Genomic DNA, 18971 nt, shown 5'->3' with positions numbered 1-18971 from the left:
AAACCAAAGAGGAACGGTTGGTGGCCCAAAATCAGACTGCAGAGTAGGGAGCTACTAGATGCAGCTCCATAAGCAAGGTGGCATTCATGGACCACTTCTCACTCATCTCTGTAATGGTCACCAACTCTGCAAGTGCAAAAGAGAATGGGAACCTCTCAAAATTATTGGAAGATGTATCATAGCAGTTAACTACATTAGAGACACAATGAACATGACCCTTGAAAAAAAAAACCTGAGATGATGGCAGTTGTTGGGAGTGTAATCTGGAAGAAAAGTAACAATTTCTTCCACTTGGTCCTTGTCAAAAAAGAAAGCTCTCACAAAAGTAGCTTGAGCTTCAATATTTTGGGAAGCCATTTCAAGATCCCTAGTAAGGGGAAAAAATCAATTTCCATTTCAGATCAAAGTTCAGTTTGATTGTAACTATTCGTGCAGATATTCCCTTTTTACAGCAAGTATCTGAACTGGCATGGTTACAAAAATAGATGGAAAATGTCTAATGTTTGTTATGAAATTGTGTCAGCACCAGCTGAATCATACAAGACTAGGAGTCCATGCTTAATGTCATTTATGACAGTCTTTTCATATTTAAATAACTAAAATTCATATCCACAAACTGTAATTAAGTAATTTACACATCAACTAATTATTTATGGTTTGTGCTATGAAAAACAAAACTATTTTTTTCCCCACAACATTACTTCTTTTGGTTAAACAACACAAGAACATACCTATAATTTAAAATGTCAGTGAAGAAAACATTTTAAGCATAGAACAACACTGCAATTTTGAAAGCTGCATTTTTTCTATCATGGCAGATTAGAATTAAGTTTACTGCATTTTAGCTGAAGTTAAAGAAAATTTTTTTTTTTTTGGTTTATTTGAGTTTGTGTACACATCTATGAAAATAATCCTCTAATATCAGATTGATTTATAATAATGGCATTTTAAGGGCTATTGACCTTGGTGCAAATGATTAAGAGTACACTGTGTGTACTAAATCAAGATTTTCAGAGAGATCTGTTTACTAGCTATGCTTCTTTGTGAACAAAAAGATTCTGTCATTTTTAGGATACTGTTGTATGCCAGTGGGTGGGAAGAAGCTAGACCTTCCTCAAAGACCTTCACCCAACAAAAGCACTTCATTAAAAAAGAAAAAAAAAAAGTTACTAAGTGAGAGGAGCTGATGTGTTTCATCAGTGAGAGGATGTATACTGTTTGTGACCAAAAAAAATTACAGATACATGCACACATAAACATTAGAAACATGAAAATGGCAGTCGAAGGTAGAACATAACAGCAAAAGGAAGAAAAGGAGCTGCAGGAAGGAACCTCTGCTATGTGTAACCGAATAAGTTAAAGAAAAACTGCAGACCGCCATGAATGCCAAAGTAACAAGGTCAAGAAGAAACAGGCAGTAAAATGGTGGTTCTGCTGCAGAAGCAGTGGCATGACAACATTTGTATCACAAGTTCCCTTTCTGCATTACCACCAAACTGTCACCAAATCACACCTGGTAATTCAGTATCTTCCATACAATACTCATTTGTCCCATACTGTAACATAAATCTAGAATAGTTTCATATGATAATTACTAATATTAAATTGGTTCTAAACAATGCAATTAACTGAGAGTTCAACTTTTCCTCAATAACCTTAAGTTGCAGAATGCGGAGCCACATACTTACAGCCTGTTCTGAAGAGCAGCGTCCTACAGTAAAAGGCACACAAACAGCAACAGAGGACAAAGGCCATTAACAATCACTTATTTGTCCTAATTCAAGGACTGTTCCCCTCTGTTTGTTCAACTGCCTGGTCTAGCCTACAAAGCCTTGCTGACAAAAAAAGCTTTTTCTTACCAAAGGTTTGCAAATACCCACATTATGATTTCATACTTCAGCCAGACTACTTCCTGTTAAATCCACCTGTCCAAAAGAGGAAAAATTCCAAAAAAGCATCAGTGTCGTGGCCACGTTCAGAGGGCTAGCAAAGTTCCTTGGAGCTCTCACTGTTACAAATTCTTGCTGCAAAGGCATCATCAGCTGCCAGAAACTATCACAGTCCAAAGGCTTGACGAGGAGGGAAACGGCTCCGTGTGCTGACTCTGTACCAGGTTCTCACTTCACTTCCGTTTCATTTCCACAGTCCTTAAACACAAGTGTCCTGGGAAGCTTTCTCATTGCACAGGGAGCTAACATTAGCAAAACTGGGTTTGCTGGTACACTGCATACCAGTTCCTCAAATGAAACAAGCTATTCTAACAAAAGCATGGCTTTTTTTCCCCCTCATCCACTACCACTATATCCATAATAGAGATTTTTCCAGTATAAAATATTATTAAAAATCCAAATCTCTCACTGACATTTCTAGGGTAGGTAACATTCCTCGTACTGTCCTGGCCTTAACTGTATTAAGACTTTGCCTAAATTAGAAACGTGCCCTAAGAAGAATTCCACAAGTCAAGAAATACTGGAAAACTTTCTATTGTGGAAGACGTTACACCATTGTCTTTGTACTCTCAAATGGCATAAATGATACTGTCACAAGCACAGTAGTGTCAGTATTGCTGCGATTAGAGCAAGGCTTTACCCTAGTCACGTCAGTAAGAAATCACCAACGTAAATAACAGACTATTGCAATATTAACATAAGAGGTGAGAGGAGGATGCCTCATCGCCTAAGATCCTAGACACTTGTTTTTGTAACTATATGATGGGATCTTTCAGGGTCATGGGCAGCAGAGGTTTGCAAACTTCTTTGAAACAGTATTTACTCTTTCTCCAAGGCCAAGTTAAAGAAACCCAGCTAGCTTAAACTGCAGTCAGCAAGCTCAGTCTCCATCACCTTCAGCAGGTGTTCCAACAGCTCTCGGAGAGACTAAATTTTCTATACTTTCGGGGGAGAAAGCGGGGAGGGACAAAGCACAAAAATAAGCCAGATCAATTAATTTATAAAGAAACAGATAACAATGAACTGCTCTCTATTTTTAAGTGAGCTGAGTAACAAGGAATTGCGTATGTATGATCTTTTTAAAAAAAAGTGAAAAAATTACTGTAGATCTTTGATCAGTATCATACAGGAGCTGCAATTCACACAACTCAGCGACAGCCACTCACCCCAACACCACTATCAGCTTGGGAGCATTTGTAAAACAGCATTGGCTTTAACACCCAAAGTGGTATCTCTACTAGGCAGCACTAGGTAGGACTATACTATGTATCAAAGTATTTTCAGTATCTGTTAGAGGAGGCCTTAATTGGTTTTAGAAGAAGCAGGGCTGCAGTAATAAATCTGATCTCTTGAAGCACAAGTTGGAAGTTGCACCCTCTTGTCAGCAGGTTCACTGTATGATGTATTGCAGAGCTTTGGCTGCAAATAAGCTGAAGCCTGCAGTTAATGAGCTGTTCAAAGTAGCTGTGAAATAGTCAACTTAATTAAGCCAAGTTTAGTTAACATTCATCTTTCAAAAATTTTGTGTGAAGAAGCAGGCTCTGGAATTGCCCAGCTACGCACCGTAGGAAACTGCTGTGCACTTTTCTGAACCGAGAAATTAAGAGCTCATGTGATAAGAGATAGTGCTATTTTACGAAGTGTTTAAAGAAAGCCCCCTGGCTGTCCCAGCATGTTGGGGAGCTTAATTTTTTTTTTCTATTTTTAGAGAGTTAAGAAGCATAAGCACTTGAGAACAGCCAGTGGTGGTTTCATAAGAGCCTGACCTCTAGAAAGACATGTATGACTTGGAGACAGGAAGGAGAGCCTCCTGAAGAAACCTTCTTGTGAAGGTCCAAGCTCTCACCACACGGTACTGAGCTCCGCAGATGGGTGCATTGATATGGCAGCCATGATCTGAGAGGTTTGTCCTACTCAGAAGAAGGCAGACAATGTCGGAGAGCATCAGGAAGACCAAACTGCTCTATGCTCCCTAAATGTATTTCCATCCTTGTTGTTCATGGCTTTGACTAAAGCACTTCCAGACATACTGCTGTCTTTCCTGTACCTAAACCAGGTTAGCACATGTTAAAGACCCTGTCCAACCTAAATGAAAAAATTAGATGTTAGGGTTAGGTAACCCCCCCAAGTCAGGGGTTTGTATTCTATTTAAATTAACTTGAATTAAATTAACTGCGAGCTAATTGGCAAACATCCTGTACATATGTGTTCCTCTGGTCAGTCTGCTCATGTCTGTTCTAGGACAAAAATACCTGTAGTAACCAAACTGAGTTATAGCAATCAAATAATCTGGGTTTAAGAGCTTGTGTTTAAACAAACCATTACCACTGGCCTCAGTTCATTCCTCAGTACAGAGGCTGAGGTTTCCCAAACCTAACTCAGACTCTTCAGGAAGACCTCTTGCAGCACCCAGCAAAAGCAGAGGTGCAGTGCTGCTAGCCATAATCCCTTCACCCTAGCAATCCTCTGTCATGCTCTACCCTCTACATGAAATATTTTGTTGTTACCTTAAAAATCATTAAACTATTTCAGAACAGGCTGTGGAGACCCCTGCTTTAGGAGAATCTCCTAGAAATTCTACCTGCTGGCTTGGGACCTCTCCATGTTGGGAAAGATGACGAAAAAAATGCCAAGCCCTTCACTCACACTCACCTCTCCGCAAAATGGAGGGGGGGGGCGGGGGGGGGGGAAGAGGGGAAAAAACCAACACTGAGGTACTTTACAGGTCCTTGTAACTCTTACAAAGTGGCATGAAGCTAATAGTAGTCAAGCATTTAAAGATTCTCAAGTAATACTTCACATGTATACTTACTGTTACTGAGTATATTGTTACAAGGGTAAGGGGAGACTAGATGCTAAAGTAGTCAAAGTGATTGACCACAGCCAGGGAAGCATCGCTCTGATTTCAGATATGCTCAACAGAACGTACCTCCTTGGTACCTTTATCCTGAAACTGAACGGAACTGGTACAGCGAATCCTAACAAGTGGATGCAACTCAGTACTTCCCTGATCAGTCAGCTGGAATGCCAGCCAGCTGGGGAAAAAATGTAAGGGGCCATTGACCAAAAGTATCAGGTTTCCTGAGGCAGGATGATAGTTCTTTGCAGGTCAACCCTGGAGAAAGGGCAAAAGACCACATGGCCTCATTGCTAAACACACACTTTAGGAAACAAATGACTGAGGGAACCAGTGTCCTTGCTCCAACTGATGACGGAAAAACTTAGGAGGTTTCTCAGCCTTTTAGGACAAATCACTCTTCCATAACTAGGTAAAGATCCCTGTGGCGACAACTGAGACTTCTGCAACCTACAAGCAAAATCATTCCCCATAGTGACCTCAGAGTGAAACACTGGACCCCACTTACAGTCTACACTGGCCTCTGGTCTTGACCTCATGATTAAATTTAGGAGGCCATGACAGAGCAGTGCAACGTATCAGGGAGGCACCTCCTAACCCACATAACTCCTGTCTATAGAATAAAGGGTTGAACATCACAGCCACCTCTTAACGCCCACAGCCTGCACCTCCTAGCACAGCTGAAAGGCTCACAGAGGAAAGAGGAAAACTTTTCCATTCCCTGAACCTACACCAGGCGTATTGCATTTCCACAATCCTTAAAATTATCTAGTTTGCTTAGACTTTGCATAGCAACAAAGTAAGGTTACCCCATAAAGCAAAATTTACCCCACGAACAGTGTCCCACAACCTTAGCAGAGCACAGCAGAAGAGAGTTTATATCGCCCAAATTGCACAAGAGAGGACTGTAAAAGCTCTTCGCAATCAGAACAGCCAAGATAAAGTTGAGAGAAAACTTCAGAGCTATGTGACCTCCAAAAAGAAGCCCTTTTTGGTTTAATTGGCAAAATAAGAGGTGGTAATTTCAGCTTACTTTTTTGACCACCCAGCTATGAATCTCACTGTAAGCAATTCACAAGAGAGCTTAGCTTTTTAGAAAATCCAAACTTCAATTGCGCTCCTCTGAAAATTTGGTGGGACTAGGGCCTAAGTCAAGCTGTTAGATCAGACAAGCCATTAGATTTCCCATACCTCTTGCCAACCACTAGCAGGGCTTGATCCCCCAGCCCCACTTCCACTCTAACTTCAAGGCTTTGCACTGACACAAAAAAGAAACCCATCTTCCAAATGTCATAACACACAAACAGTGACAGCAGAATTGTGTTTTTCAGTAAAATATCATAAGCGGATACATCCATATTTAGCTCTAGGAATCAACAGTAAACAATGCCCACCAAAATTCCATTTTTTAAATATTTGCTACCAAGACAGCAGGCTGACACTCCTGCCTGTCCTTCAGGGACAAATACTGTCTTTGCCCTTCTCACCAAAGCCAGGGTGAGAGGAGTAGACCAGCTTCCTCACTGAGCAGTTTCATTACTTTCATGAGTTTTTATTATTGCTAACAAGGATCATAAAAGCTACATCTCTCTAATCTCCAAAAAGCTGGTTCTTGCTACTCGATACCACTGCCAGAGGCAGGGCACTGTGAAAAGGCTATACAAGCTGCTTTTTGGAGAAAACTTGGTTCCCCACAAGGTACTGCTCTAACACATTCAATTTTAAAGAGCTGTCACTTGCAATAGTATTTCAGAAAACATAAACCCCTCCAAAAAAGTAAGCAGCTGCCCCAAAGTAAAAGATTCCATACTTTGGCAAAGGTAAAATGTTAGATTATTCACTGAGGGAAAAAGTGTCATTGCTAGGCTTAGGGGCTGTGACTGACAGCACTACCACTGAATTCAATCTGACTGCTCGTGACAGATCTCAGCTCCATGGCATTAAATAGCAAGGAACAAGACCAATCATTTCCAGAACTGAGGACGTAAGATAATATAACTAACTGACAGTATAAGCAGAACTGCCCTTTCATCTGAAATTCTGCAGAAAACAGATCACTTCCATGGCAAAAGACAAAAAGAAAACAAATACTAAGTAAATTAAAAGTTACAGCAGAATCAACGGAAGCATGAAGCAGTGTCTGAGCTCACAGGACTTACTCTTTCTTTCAGTGCAGTTGTTAACAAAACAAAACCCATTTGGGTTTGAAAAACCCTCTTTGCCTGGCTTTTAAACATTTCGTCCCTCTAAAGTATCAACGTTACCCTCGGCTTTTTTCCACCTGCAGGATACTCTGCCTTTTGTATGAAAAAAACACTAGCTTCTCTGGTAATGAAGTCCTCTTCACAATGCAAACCCATATCTGGTTACAACTCATACCCCTTGCTTTCTTTTAAAGACTTTCATCAGTTGTTCTTGGTCCCTGCAACAGTATTTGCAGAAACAAATAACATAAACGATCCACACTGATGGTGTTTCAGTGCTAAGTATGTGCTAACACTGGTTTGGAAATTAATCCTCCATTCAAAAATTTCACTCAAGAGTACAATTTTCTAATTGCATATGTCAACTTAGCAACCAAGTTTTAAGGAGCTAAAACTAAAATATTATCATATTACATGCCAAAACTGTGAAAAATGAGAAGTAAATCAGTATGTCCAGACTAAAGCCAGAAGAGGAACACGAAAAACTCTTCTCATTTTTGTACCTTTAAATAGCTTCCCAGCATCTTTCTCCAAAGCACACTCTGCTCACTGTCTGTTAGAGACAAAGCACTATGTTACATGGAGACAGTTTGATCTGAGAGCAGCTTTTACGTTCCTGGGTATATGATGGTCCTGATCCTGCATGACACATAATGAAGATCATGCGTGCAAGTGGAAACACACAGTGAGTTGGCCAAAGAGCCGCACACTAACCAGTGACAGCCTGGTTCTTCTGATTTCAGTTCAGTATCTCTAGCCTTGGCCACATTGCTGCATCATTACTTACAGAATGATCATCCGCAACCACAAACATAACACGTCCTAACACACTTCAGATGCAAGTGGAGAACTACACAGGTACAAGTACACAGAAAAAAGTCCTTTTGAATGCGTAGGAATTCAAAGTTTTAACTTTTGGAGTCACCACTCTCAACAACAACAGACTCAGAGATTTCATTTACGACCTGAAGCCTTTAAATTCTTTATGCAGCTATTGCTTGAGAACGGCCCCTACTGCTATATGAAGCTGGGGGGGGGTGGGGGGTGGGGGTGTTAAAAAAAAAAAATCTATTTGCTATCCCATTACTCCTATCATTAGACAGTTAATATCAGTTATTGGTAGTTTTTTGCATTAGTTATGCATTAAGAAATCATAAAACATGGGACCCAACTATAAGGGTTGATAACCCTAGTTGCACTTCAGAGAAACCAGGTAAGTTTTGCTTACAGACCAGAGATCAAATTCTGGCTGTTATGAACTTTGTAAGAACTTTGCCACTAGTTTCAGTACAGCCAGGAACTTGCCCTCTGGAGCTATACTGATGCCTTTCTGGAATGACAGAAAATAACTTAGCCCTTAGTAAAAATATTATTGCCAATATTTTTATTTTCAAATCATGTATCCAACAGGGGGCTATTTTCTACCATAGTGAGAGGTAAACGTAGCAGTCCCAAGTTCTGCCTTAGGTACACCCCTCAAGCCCACAAATTTTAATGGCATTGAAGGACTGTCATTAGTCAGAATTTGGCCCATCAATAAATCTCTTTAGTATTTGAAAATAATTCCTTGCTTTGTTTTGAAAAATAAAATGCAGATATCTTGCCAACAACCCCAGTGCCATTCACACTTCAGTGTGTGGCAGAGCTCTGGGATTCCAGTACTTATAGACTTACGTCCTGACATTCATCCTATGCTGAGATATTTATCACTGTGTTACAGCTCATGGAAAAGTGCAATTTCACCAGGCAGTTAAACTGCAGCAGTGTGCAGAGCAAGTCACTTGAAGTTACCAAAGTAGCAGGTGTGGTTGTCCTCAACCATTTGTGGAATTTCTCACCAAACTTTTATGAAAAAAAAAAAAAAAAAAAAAAAAAAGATTGAAAGAAACAGCAGACAGTATTTCAGAAAGAAGAAATACACACCTGCAAACTCAGTCATCATGGCTGAACAGTGATCTTAACCTATCTACCTATCACAAGGATACGTTTGTGCTTTTAAAACCTTGGAATTACAACCGCTGTTGTAAAACAGAGTTCTACACTTCAGTGTCAGAAGAGACACAACCCTGATAATTCATTATGAATAAGGAACACCATCTATCTGATGATGCGAAGTGTAGATACTCCTAAATACAGGAAGATTGTATTCAACGCGGATTGAGGTTCTTTTGTTGTGCTTTAATTAAAATGTTAGCATATTTCTTTCAAACAAACAAGATCCTTATAAAGAAGCTTTACTTTGCTGATCACTTACTGAGGCTATTTGTCTGATTAAATTTTATTAGAGATAACAGAACCTCGAACTGAACGACAGAAAGCGATGGTAAATGTGTAACTTTAAAAATACGTTGTCTTTTAGTGGCAAGTAAGATGGGGCCTCAAAGTTTCCACCGCATCCCAGTAGGGAGCTAAAGGTCATTGCTAACTCAAAGTTAAAAACAATGGGAAGTAGAGGATGACATTCTTTCATATTTGGCCAGTGATTCTGTGTTTTCTTTGTATGGATTTACTTAGGAAACTGGGAAATATAAAAAACAATGAAAAGATTTCAAGGTTACCATTTTCCCCTTAACAGTATCAGAAATCTGTTCATGTCACTATGTAAAATGTTTGATTTACAAAGGAAAATACCTCTTACTTGAAAAGGTTTGATCTTTTCAGGCATATAAAATGTTTGAAGTTTCCTGTGCAACTCTCAAATTAATTTTGCTATTGCGAAAAGAGTGAATTCTCATTTCCAATAAAGAAACAGACACAACTTAATTTTTAAAAAAATATTAGATAAAAACCAGATTAATTTCTATCCTGATCAATAAAAAAAATATTATTTTTTTTTTCCTTGAAATACTATCTATTTAGTTCACTCAGGAATGAAAGACCTATCTGGCCAACAAGGAGATTGTCTTTACACCAACAAAAATACCTCATCCTAATTTCTAGGAATCTAGTGCTCAAAAATTGTCTATCAAATAATAAAGTAGTAAAACAAAAAGCAGTATTTCCTCCTTCTCCAAGCAAAGATGGGAATCCTAATTTGAGTCCATCATGCTGGAATTGGAGTCTTTTTCATTACAAACGGTATTTTATTCCCAAAATCGATTTTAAGTCTTGAATATTCCTTTTATTATTCCAAGTTCTTTTGCTTTGGAAGGACATTAACTCTCTACATACATATGCAGACTACCTTTAAACATTTAAAACACCACCAAAAACCTTCTCAAACTACCTTGTCAACCACATTCAAAATAGATAACTTAATTCATGTCAACACATTTCCATGTCAAAAAGTAGGTTCTAAACCTCCTTCTTTCTCCTGAAGCAAAGCCATATGTGTGGCAGCTAGTCTGCAGAATGCTAAGCTTTTTACTTTATGTACAGTGACAGACTTACAGATTTTACAAGGAAGAGGAGAAAAGAGCCTGGGATTTTGATCTGAGGCCAACAGTTCAACCCACAGTAAAAGGGGATGGTCTGGAAGAATGCACAAATTAGAGACTCCGCTATTTCATTTCACAGCATGTGTACCAACATCATTTATCACATTTTGGCTTTAACAGGGATTTTAAGAAAGAACCTAAATAGGGCTGGATGCCGAAATCTTTTTCAAAAGCAGAGGACTTGAACAACATCACTTCCTTGATGCCTTTGAAAACTTAAAAAGCTGGCTCTGGGCAACAAAACTACTTAGTATGTCACGCATGTTAAAGCTATTCAATTTGCATCTCGTCATCCTGTGCCAATTTAAATTATGGTTAAATGAAGATACCCAATTATTTTACCCAATGGACAGAGAGCAATGCGTAGAATGTCACAGAGCCAAGCAAATTCCTAGTGAAACTCTACTGGATGAATGGGTCTGACATGTAAAAAACACTGCAATTCACACAGAAAACTGCACTTTGGACATGAAATCATGCTCTGCATGCAGTCTCAGAACTGTTGCTAACAATGTTTTAATTCCATCCACGGCTGGTAAAGCAGTTTAAATGTGGGCATATTGTATCCATACACACCACCAAAATAGAACACAATGCTAAATTGTTCTCCTATGTGTGCACGTGCTTCTGTGGTCCCCTGACAAAATGACAACTTACGTAAAGCTTGTATTGAAACAATTTCACCTTGGGGCCAATCTGCTCATTACCATATTTGCTTGCAGTTTCTAGTAAGAGCTTTACCTGTCTGTATCTCTAAATATTTATTTCCTCTTTGAGGACTCATTTGGGCATTCCAACTGCTCAAAAAGTGGAATATTTTCAGTGTATTGTTACTATTGCTTAAGAAACCCAATTCTGGAGTCCCTTCTCAAGGTGATAGCCAAGAGAGGTGAACCAAAGTTCATGTAACAACTAAAGTAAACCAGCAATTTATCACTGTTGGTAGTGGCAACTGTTGGATATAACAATTTCAATGGAGGTTAAAAATAATTTTTATTCAAATATCTCTCGTTTTCTTGACATAGGCATTTACTTGAACATGAGGAACCGATATTAAAGCATGCAATCAGGGAAACAAAAGAGCTTCCAAACAGTACGTCTTCTACTTTTCAAATTAACTAAGGGCAACTTTTTTAACAAGACATTCTTCATATTCACATAGATTGTAAGCATCTTCTAATCTAAAATTCATTGAACGTGAAGTATCTGCAAGTGGGTGTAACCATTTCACCATTTCGTATCTTTAATTTATATTTAGACTTAGCATTTTGGATGTAAAATCTGAATTGCTGGCACCTTAAATAGCAAGGCAATGCTGGTACCTTGCACTGGAATTTCACACCACATGTAATACTGGGAATGGTAGAAAGGGAGGGAGAACTAGCAAGTATATCACCTCCTGTTCTTTCTCCTGGCTTATAAGTACATTCTACAACTAGAAAATTTCTCACTGTGGATGTACTTACACCTCAATCTGAGGCATACAATTCAGAATACAAAGGGTACAACACAGTAAGATAAATTCCTAGAACTGTAGAAATAAAGGCTTTTTTTTTTTAATACTTCCTCTATTGACACATTCAGGTGGCAGAAAAGGAAAAGCTTAGAAATTAACTACCTAAAATGGTCAGGCAAGAGACACAAAGCAAGCTTAAACCAGGGGCGGCGAAGAACAAAGCAAAGGGCAGAGAGAAGTCAGTGTTTCGCATCTAGCAGATGAATTTATGGCTGAAAGTAGTTTTGGTGAAGTTTTTACCAACAATAAGTACTCCAGAAGTTCAGGGTCTAACCTTGCTCATCTCGGTCACACAAGAAATCGCCCTCAGATGCAGCGGTGCCTTTTGCATGAGCTGGTTTGCATGACCAGGAGCCATACCAATGATAATGCTTTAAAAATTGAGAAAGCAGCTCATGCTATCTTAGTAGTGTAGCGATCTATATGCTGCGAGTGATTTACAGTTTGGGTTTTTTCCAGTTTACATTACAAACAACAGGAAATTAAAAGGTAAAGATAAAAAATAGTCTTAAACATGAACCCAGTTCACATGTCACTACACCCGTTCGCTTCACACCATTTAAAAATTAGACTCCCATCCCGTGGAGAAAAAGGTTCATGCCTTGCAACAACAGCATAAAAAAACATCAGCTTGAAAGCCTGGAGCCGTCAAGATTGAGAAAAGTTCGTGTATCTCAGCGTGGGAAGGATCCTCTCAGTGGGAGCAAGGATCTCTGTAGAGGAGGGCTGACGTCAGTGGAAGTGGGAGGGAAATGGTGGTGGCAGGGAGGTCTGTCGGGAAAATGATTGAGGACGGTTTCAGTGGGAACAGGGAGGAATCAAGAGAGGGTGGATGGCCTCGGTGGAAGCATGGACAGTACGCGTGGGAGTTTCAAAGGGAGGGAGAGCTTGTGTGTTTCAAGGGGAAGGACTTACCAGACAGACAGACAGACAGGAAAAGAGCAGACAGCCTAACGGACTAAGAAATGTGCTGTTAAATGCTGAAACGAGATCCACTTCAGCACTGCACGTACAAGTTTAGCATACAGCCTCCTATATGCAGAATTATGCAACCATTGGTTTGCAGTGACTGTAAAATTCTCAGGCAATTTCACAGGGTTTGAATGAAGAAGACTTACTGGCTGTAGGGCCATGGATTTAAACTGGCTGTCCCATATCAGCTGGTAAATCAAAAGGCTACTTCACATTTAGCCCTGCCGGCTTAGGACTACTTTTAATTTAAAATAAAGGAAGCTTGGATTTACTCCGTGATCCCCTTGCACCCAAACGCACATATTTCTGTGTTAAACATACATGACCAGGAGAGTTACACAAGAGAAGAGGAAGGAAATCTCACACCCGTAAAAGAATGACAGGGCAAAATAAATGCACAATGTATGTGCTACAGTGTATATTAGTGCACTATAGAAGGGTGACACACGTGATGTTGGGACAGCATATGCTTATGAATACCCAAGCAAATTTTAAATAAATGCCCATGAAGTCCTTATACCATTCCAGCACTTACTCCACTTATGCTACAGATTAAAAAGAGGTATTATTCTAAAGGTGTTTAAGCAGGTTTCTATAAAGTCAAGTACCTTTACCACAAATTCAACACCACAAATGTCTGAAGAAGAAAATCATAACTAATATATACGAAAAAGGCAGACTATCACAATTTTGAGTCCACTTTCCTGAGATTTTTTAGAGCTTAAAAAAAAAAAAAAAAAAAAAAAAAAAAAATCAGGAAAACTCTCCTTTGCAACAATACTGGGTAAGTGTCATTTGATAACATAAGACTGGATAATCAAACCTCAGTCACTGTTACTGCATCTAAATCTTGCTCATCTTTCCCTGGGAAAATTATAGAGTTTGATCTGTGGAGTTGGTACATCGAAAATTAAGGGAAGGATTTTCATGGCTGGTTCGCTTTTTAGATAGGGCGCTTACTTGGAGGTGCTCATAAATTTTCAAATGAAAGCCATGTATGAAATTACTAATTAACGAGAGAGATACAGGGGCCATGACCAAATACAAATTATTAAAAGGGCTCCTCCATTTCTCATATAATATCACCATACTCATATATACCATAGGTATTATGGCATTTATCTCTGCACAAACGTACTTACAGGACTGCTTTGCAAATTTCCTATGGATAAACTTAGATTTTTCCATATTAGGAAGGAACAGGTAAGTTTTTGGCTACAGTTTGTAAATTGATGCAAATCACAAAATACAGTATGCTCACACCACACATCCAGAAAATGATCCTCTGCTATTTGATGAGAAGAAAGATATAATAAGACACAAACATAAAGCCAGAATAAGTCTGGGGGCTAACTAGCAATACATATAATGCCATTTTACAGTTAGCATGGGTTATTTCTTTTTCTATGACACTTTCTGACTTGAAAAATCTGCACTATAGCTAACAAACCAATTTGATGAAAGTTATTGCACTACCTATTATACATATTTTAATAAACTTAATGCTAATGCCAGCCGAAGTGAAAATATGAGATTTCCACACGGTCCAAGCTTTGTTCTTAGTTCTCACATAGGGCTTTCTTGGCTTTAATCTGTGCATATACAACAACAGAACGTGAATGAATTTCAATTGAAGTGCGCTGAAACCAAGCGAAAATGCCAGTCAGGCAGGTTACTGGCTATTCACACAAATTCTGATGACACCACCATTGGTCAAAGCACAAAAGGTTTCTAGCATCTTCTGTTCGTGTGAGGGTATCCTATGGGCCATAAAGGGTGTACTATGCACTCTGAAGAATAGCAATAGTTCCTAGTAGCACCCTAATTCTTACAGTTCCTCCTTAAATCAAAACTCCTTTTAACTCCAAAACAGCACAGTGTCCTGCCCAATGCTCCTTTTGGCTTCAGGGATTTCACACTCCTGGCCCTTATCTTCAGTGTTCTCACACTCTGTTTCTTTCCAACCAACTTCACTGTACTGAGAAAACTGCTCTCCAGCAATAGCGTAGCCCTCTTTCCAGCACAATCTCCGAGACAACACAGCTATCTAAGCACACTAAGAACTGTAAATCTGATCATACTACACACACTAATGACAGAAGCAAAGAATGAAATACCATGCTGCTTTATAGCTCTAAAGTTCATTACAGGATTTTGTACATGAAAGTCATGCAGATGCGATGCGTCCAACAGATTTTGTATTCAGCTGATCACAAACAATTCAATTCTTACTTCTCAAAACCCATCGTTTCACAGCAATGTGCTTAGAGTGATGACAAGGGCAGAAAATATGACTGATAAAAATCAGAATGACTGCCAATGAGATTACAGTATGCATATGAACCAATATCAACCGTATAGCATCTGGCTGAATTATCCAAACCCAGTAACAAGAATTTTTACAAAGTTCTTGAGATCGAATAACAAAATTTAACAAAACTAAGACTGCTTCCCATGCATGCTTCTGGAAACAGGTTTTGGAGGTTTTTTGCCCATAAGCAAGCACACAGATGACAAATTCACAGAATATAAACTTTAAGAATACTTTTGGTTTAGATTTTGTAGTGTGCAATTATAATCACAATTAAAAATTCAGCTAGCAAAACAACCGTCAGGATTCCGGTAACAACTTAAGTTTCCTTACTGTGGTTACCATGCTAAATATGCCATAAGCATGTCTATCACGTGTGAACAGGGCCATAAAGTTCAGTTTCCTGCGCAGTGTTATTAACACAAAAATTTAGTTTAGTATAACACCATTCAGCTTCACGTTCTGCCTTAGGTATTGTTAATTCCTTCTCCAACTCGCTACTTACAAAGTGTCTTCTCATTTTCTAGTCTGTTTTTTAAACCCCTAAGAACCGAGACTACTAAATCTGGAGGAAAACAATTGAAGAAAACCACCCACAGTACTGAAGAAAATTATTCCAGGTCACTACTCTAGAAGCCGTCTTAATGAGCATGTAAAAATCCTAAGAAAACTACAAATCATGAGAGTTTCTGCGAGTCTGCAAAACACTTGACATTTACCTAGTTCTTGCCTGCATCTCAAGTCTTTATCTTATATTTACGGCATGTGTATCTCAGTTCTTATCACGGTAACCCAGAGCAGATCAGCCATGTTATATAATATCGCCTGGGCTGCTACAGTTTGATTTTTTTTTTTTATTTATTTATTTGCAATTACTTATTTTTACAAAATAGAGACAGTTCCCCCAAGAAAGCAAAGATATAGAATAATCAAACCCTACAGCATTAGGACCTAAAGTACAACCCATAAACAAACAGGCCGTCAACAGAAAGTAAACAGACAAGCAAGCACTCCGCACCACTAACTCTCTCACTTAAAAAAAATTAATAACAATCACAAATTACAATTTTTTTCAGTATGTGCCCGTCGACTTCATACAGCCTTGTGTTGTATCTCTACACAAAAGCATGCACACTAACAGACATGCAAAAAAAGCCTCCCAAAAATGCCCTATTTGCAGCAACAGACAAGGTCAACAAGTTGTTAATGTAAATCAGTACCCAGAGCAAAAACCGCTGTCGCTCTCCTTTCAACTTTCTGAATGGAAGAGGTATGCAAATTGATCAGCCCAACTAGCAGATCCTTCAGACTGCGATTTGCCCCTGCTTCCAAACAAGACAAGCACAAACAGCAGCAGTGGACGACCCAGCACAAACAAACATGTAAGACGCAGGAGTTAGTGGCAGTGCAGCTCCCACGCACGGCAGAGTCCCTCCACGGACAGACGGACGGACGGACAGGCCCTCCGCGTTCAGAAGCGAGACCCGTGCCCCTGGATCTAACGACTGGCGAAGACAATTACACCGCTCTCCTTCCCGGCATCAGGAAGACTCGTTTTGTGAAACGAAGAAAGAGGCTTGGGTACATCTATAAAGTCGTTTCATGAGACCGATTAGTTTATAAACGAAAGTAACAGCTCAAGCCAGGAAAAGATCCCCCGCAACGCATCGCTTCGGCAGGGAGACTCCTTGGGTTAAACCGCTACAGCCAACTCCTGTTCTGAGAGAAACAGTGCTTATGTTTAGCACCCTTTTTACCTTAACACTGGATCTGCTGGTCTGGGTCTCTGCCTCCATGCTCTGGCTGTTCTCCCTCTTGTCTTTCTTAGAGGAATTAGTCCTCACCTTATAAGTGGATGTGTTGGAGGATTTAATGAATAATCCTGGGACGGGGTTGCCTTGCTGCTGTTGAGACATGGTTGTGTTGGTCTGGTGAGGGGAATTGCACTCCTCAGACTCTTTGCTACTGTGATAGACCACTCTGCTGTCAGAGATGTGGATGCTTGGAGCACAGCCCATGCTTTGTGGCCACCTGGGGAACACTTCTAAATTGTATATATATATATATATATATGTGTATCTCTCTCTCTCTCTCTTTCCTTCCCGTTGGTATTTTCCCCCTGCTTAATTTTTTGTTAACAGGTTGAATCTCTTTTCCTGCGTCTCCGCTACACTCTGAAGCATTGCCATCGGTCCCTTCTACACCACCAGAAACGTGTCTGTTCTCCTTGTCCTCCAGGAAACGGGTCCTTTTATCTCAATCTCAGCAGTGGGCTGGGGAGCTGGAGGGGAGGGAAGGGGGGAAATCAAGAACCGGTCGACTTCATATTTTCACAGATTATTATTAAATTTTTTAAGCCATCTGAGAATCTTGGTAGGGTTTTCTTTCCTTCTGAAGAAAAGAAAAAAAAAAAAAAAAAGAAAAAGGGGGGGGGGAGCAAAGGCAAAAAAACCAAAAAACAACCAAGCCCCCAACGACACGCACACACAACCCAGCGTCTTCTCGGCCAGGCGCTCAGAGCGGCTGGGGGCACTGCACCATCTCCTCCCTCCTAGTCCGGAGCACGGCGCATTTTCCACCTGGGTTTGCACAGCGTTACCGATTAACCCGGGTACGGGCCGGGCCGGGCCGGGGGCCGCTCCCCACCTCGTCCTCCGCGCTCCCCGCCAAGCAGCGCTCCCTCCTCCCGGTCCCGCTCGGCGCCGCGCTGCGCTGTGCCGGGGGCGTGCTTCGAGGCGCGCTTTGGGGTTGGGCTGGGGGGCCCAAATAAATAAATTTAAAAAAAAACCCAAAACAACCGTGATAACCGAAAACTGCCCCGCCGCCGCGGGGAGCCGGCTGAGCCCCTCACGCCGCGCTGGGCACGTCCCGCGCCGCCTCCGTCGCGGGCGGCCGCCGCGGGGGTGACATTCAGGTTCCCGTGGTCGGATGGAAGAGCCCCCCGTCAGGCGGCAGCGGGGCTCTCTGGCCGCCGCAGCGGCATCCCGCCTGGCGGGGCGCGGGCTGCCGGCTCAGCGCCGCGGGACCGGAGCGGACCGGAGCGGGCCGGGCGGCCGGGAGCCCCCCCCTCAGCGCCCGGGCCGAGCGCCGGGGGCGGCCCTCGGAAAATCAGGGCACGGCCCGGAGGGCTTCCCAGAGCCGCGGGAGGAGCCGGCTCCGCTGGCGGGGGCATCAAAGGGCCTCCATGTTGGGGGGGATTTTCTGGCCAGAGAAACGATGCGAAACGGCGACGGGGTGGGGGGGGGGGGAAGAAAAAAAAAAAAAATTGAAAATGAAAAAAAAAAAAAAAAAAAAAAAAAAAAGGAAAAATTAAGAAGAGCGAGAAGTAGAAGGAAAACGATCCTAGCGTCCCATCCCGGCGGAAAGGGTTGCAGCGGCGAGAGCTCTAATTCCCAGGGCCGTGGCGTCTGCGTCCCTTGCAGCGGGGGAAATGCCTCTCTCCTCGCAGCCGCCTTCCCTCGCTCTGCGCTCACCTTGTTATTATTGATGTTCCTCAGCAGCGGCGGCGGCGGCGGCGGCGGCCCCCTCCGCCGCCCCGCCCCGCCCCGCGGCCGCCCCGCCCGCGCTGCCCCGGCGCTTGACAGCGGCGGAGCCAATAAAAGCACCCGCCGGCGCTGACCTCCGGCCTGCTCTGGCGTCAATGCAAATCAGCCGCCGGGGGCCAATGGCGCGCCGCGCCGCGGCTCCGCCCGAGCGAGCGAACTTTAAACCGCCGCTCCGCGTGC

At 41.5% G+C, this 18971-nt stretch overlaps 1 protein-coding gene across 7 annotated transcripts in view; it reads right to left on the bottom strand.

Annotated features, from left to right (window-relative positions):
- PDE8A (phosphodiesterase 8A) overlaps nt 1-18971 on the bottom strand; it is a 159694-nt gene that overhangs the window by 112026 nt on the left and 28697 nt on the right. For 3 of the 7 annotated variants that reach the window (XM_049812536.1, XM_049812538.1, XM_049812539.1), the window contains exon 1: nt 17004-17669. The exons of 2 other annotated variants lie outside the window; for them this stretch is intronic. In XM_049812536.1, the coding sequence (XP_049668493.1) occupies nt 17004-17264 (261 nt within the window). In that variant the 5' untranslated portion in view covers nt 17265-17669. Of the gene's footprint in view, nt 1-17003; nt 17670-18719; nt 18760-18971 lie in introns of those variants that run through there. 2 more of the 7 variants (XM_049812537.1, XM_049812542.1) reach the window with 2 other exon arrangements.

Source organism: Accipiter gentilis, chromosome 10 (assembly GCF_929443795.1).
Source record: "Accipiter gentilis chromosome 10, bAccGen1.1, whole genome shotgun sequence".
Taxonomy (NCBI): Eukaryota; Metazoa; Chordata; class Aves; order Accipitriformes; family Accipitridae; genus Astur; species Astur gentilis.
Note: the sequence above shows the minus strand (reverse complement) of the source record. Positions and strands in the feature narration are given on the sequence as shown.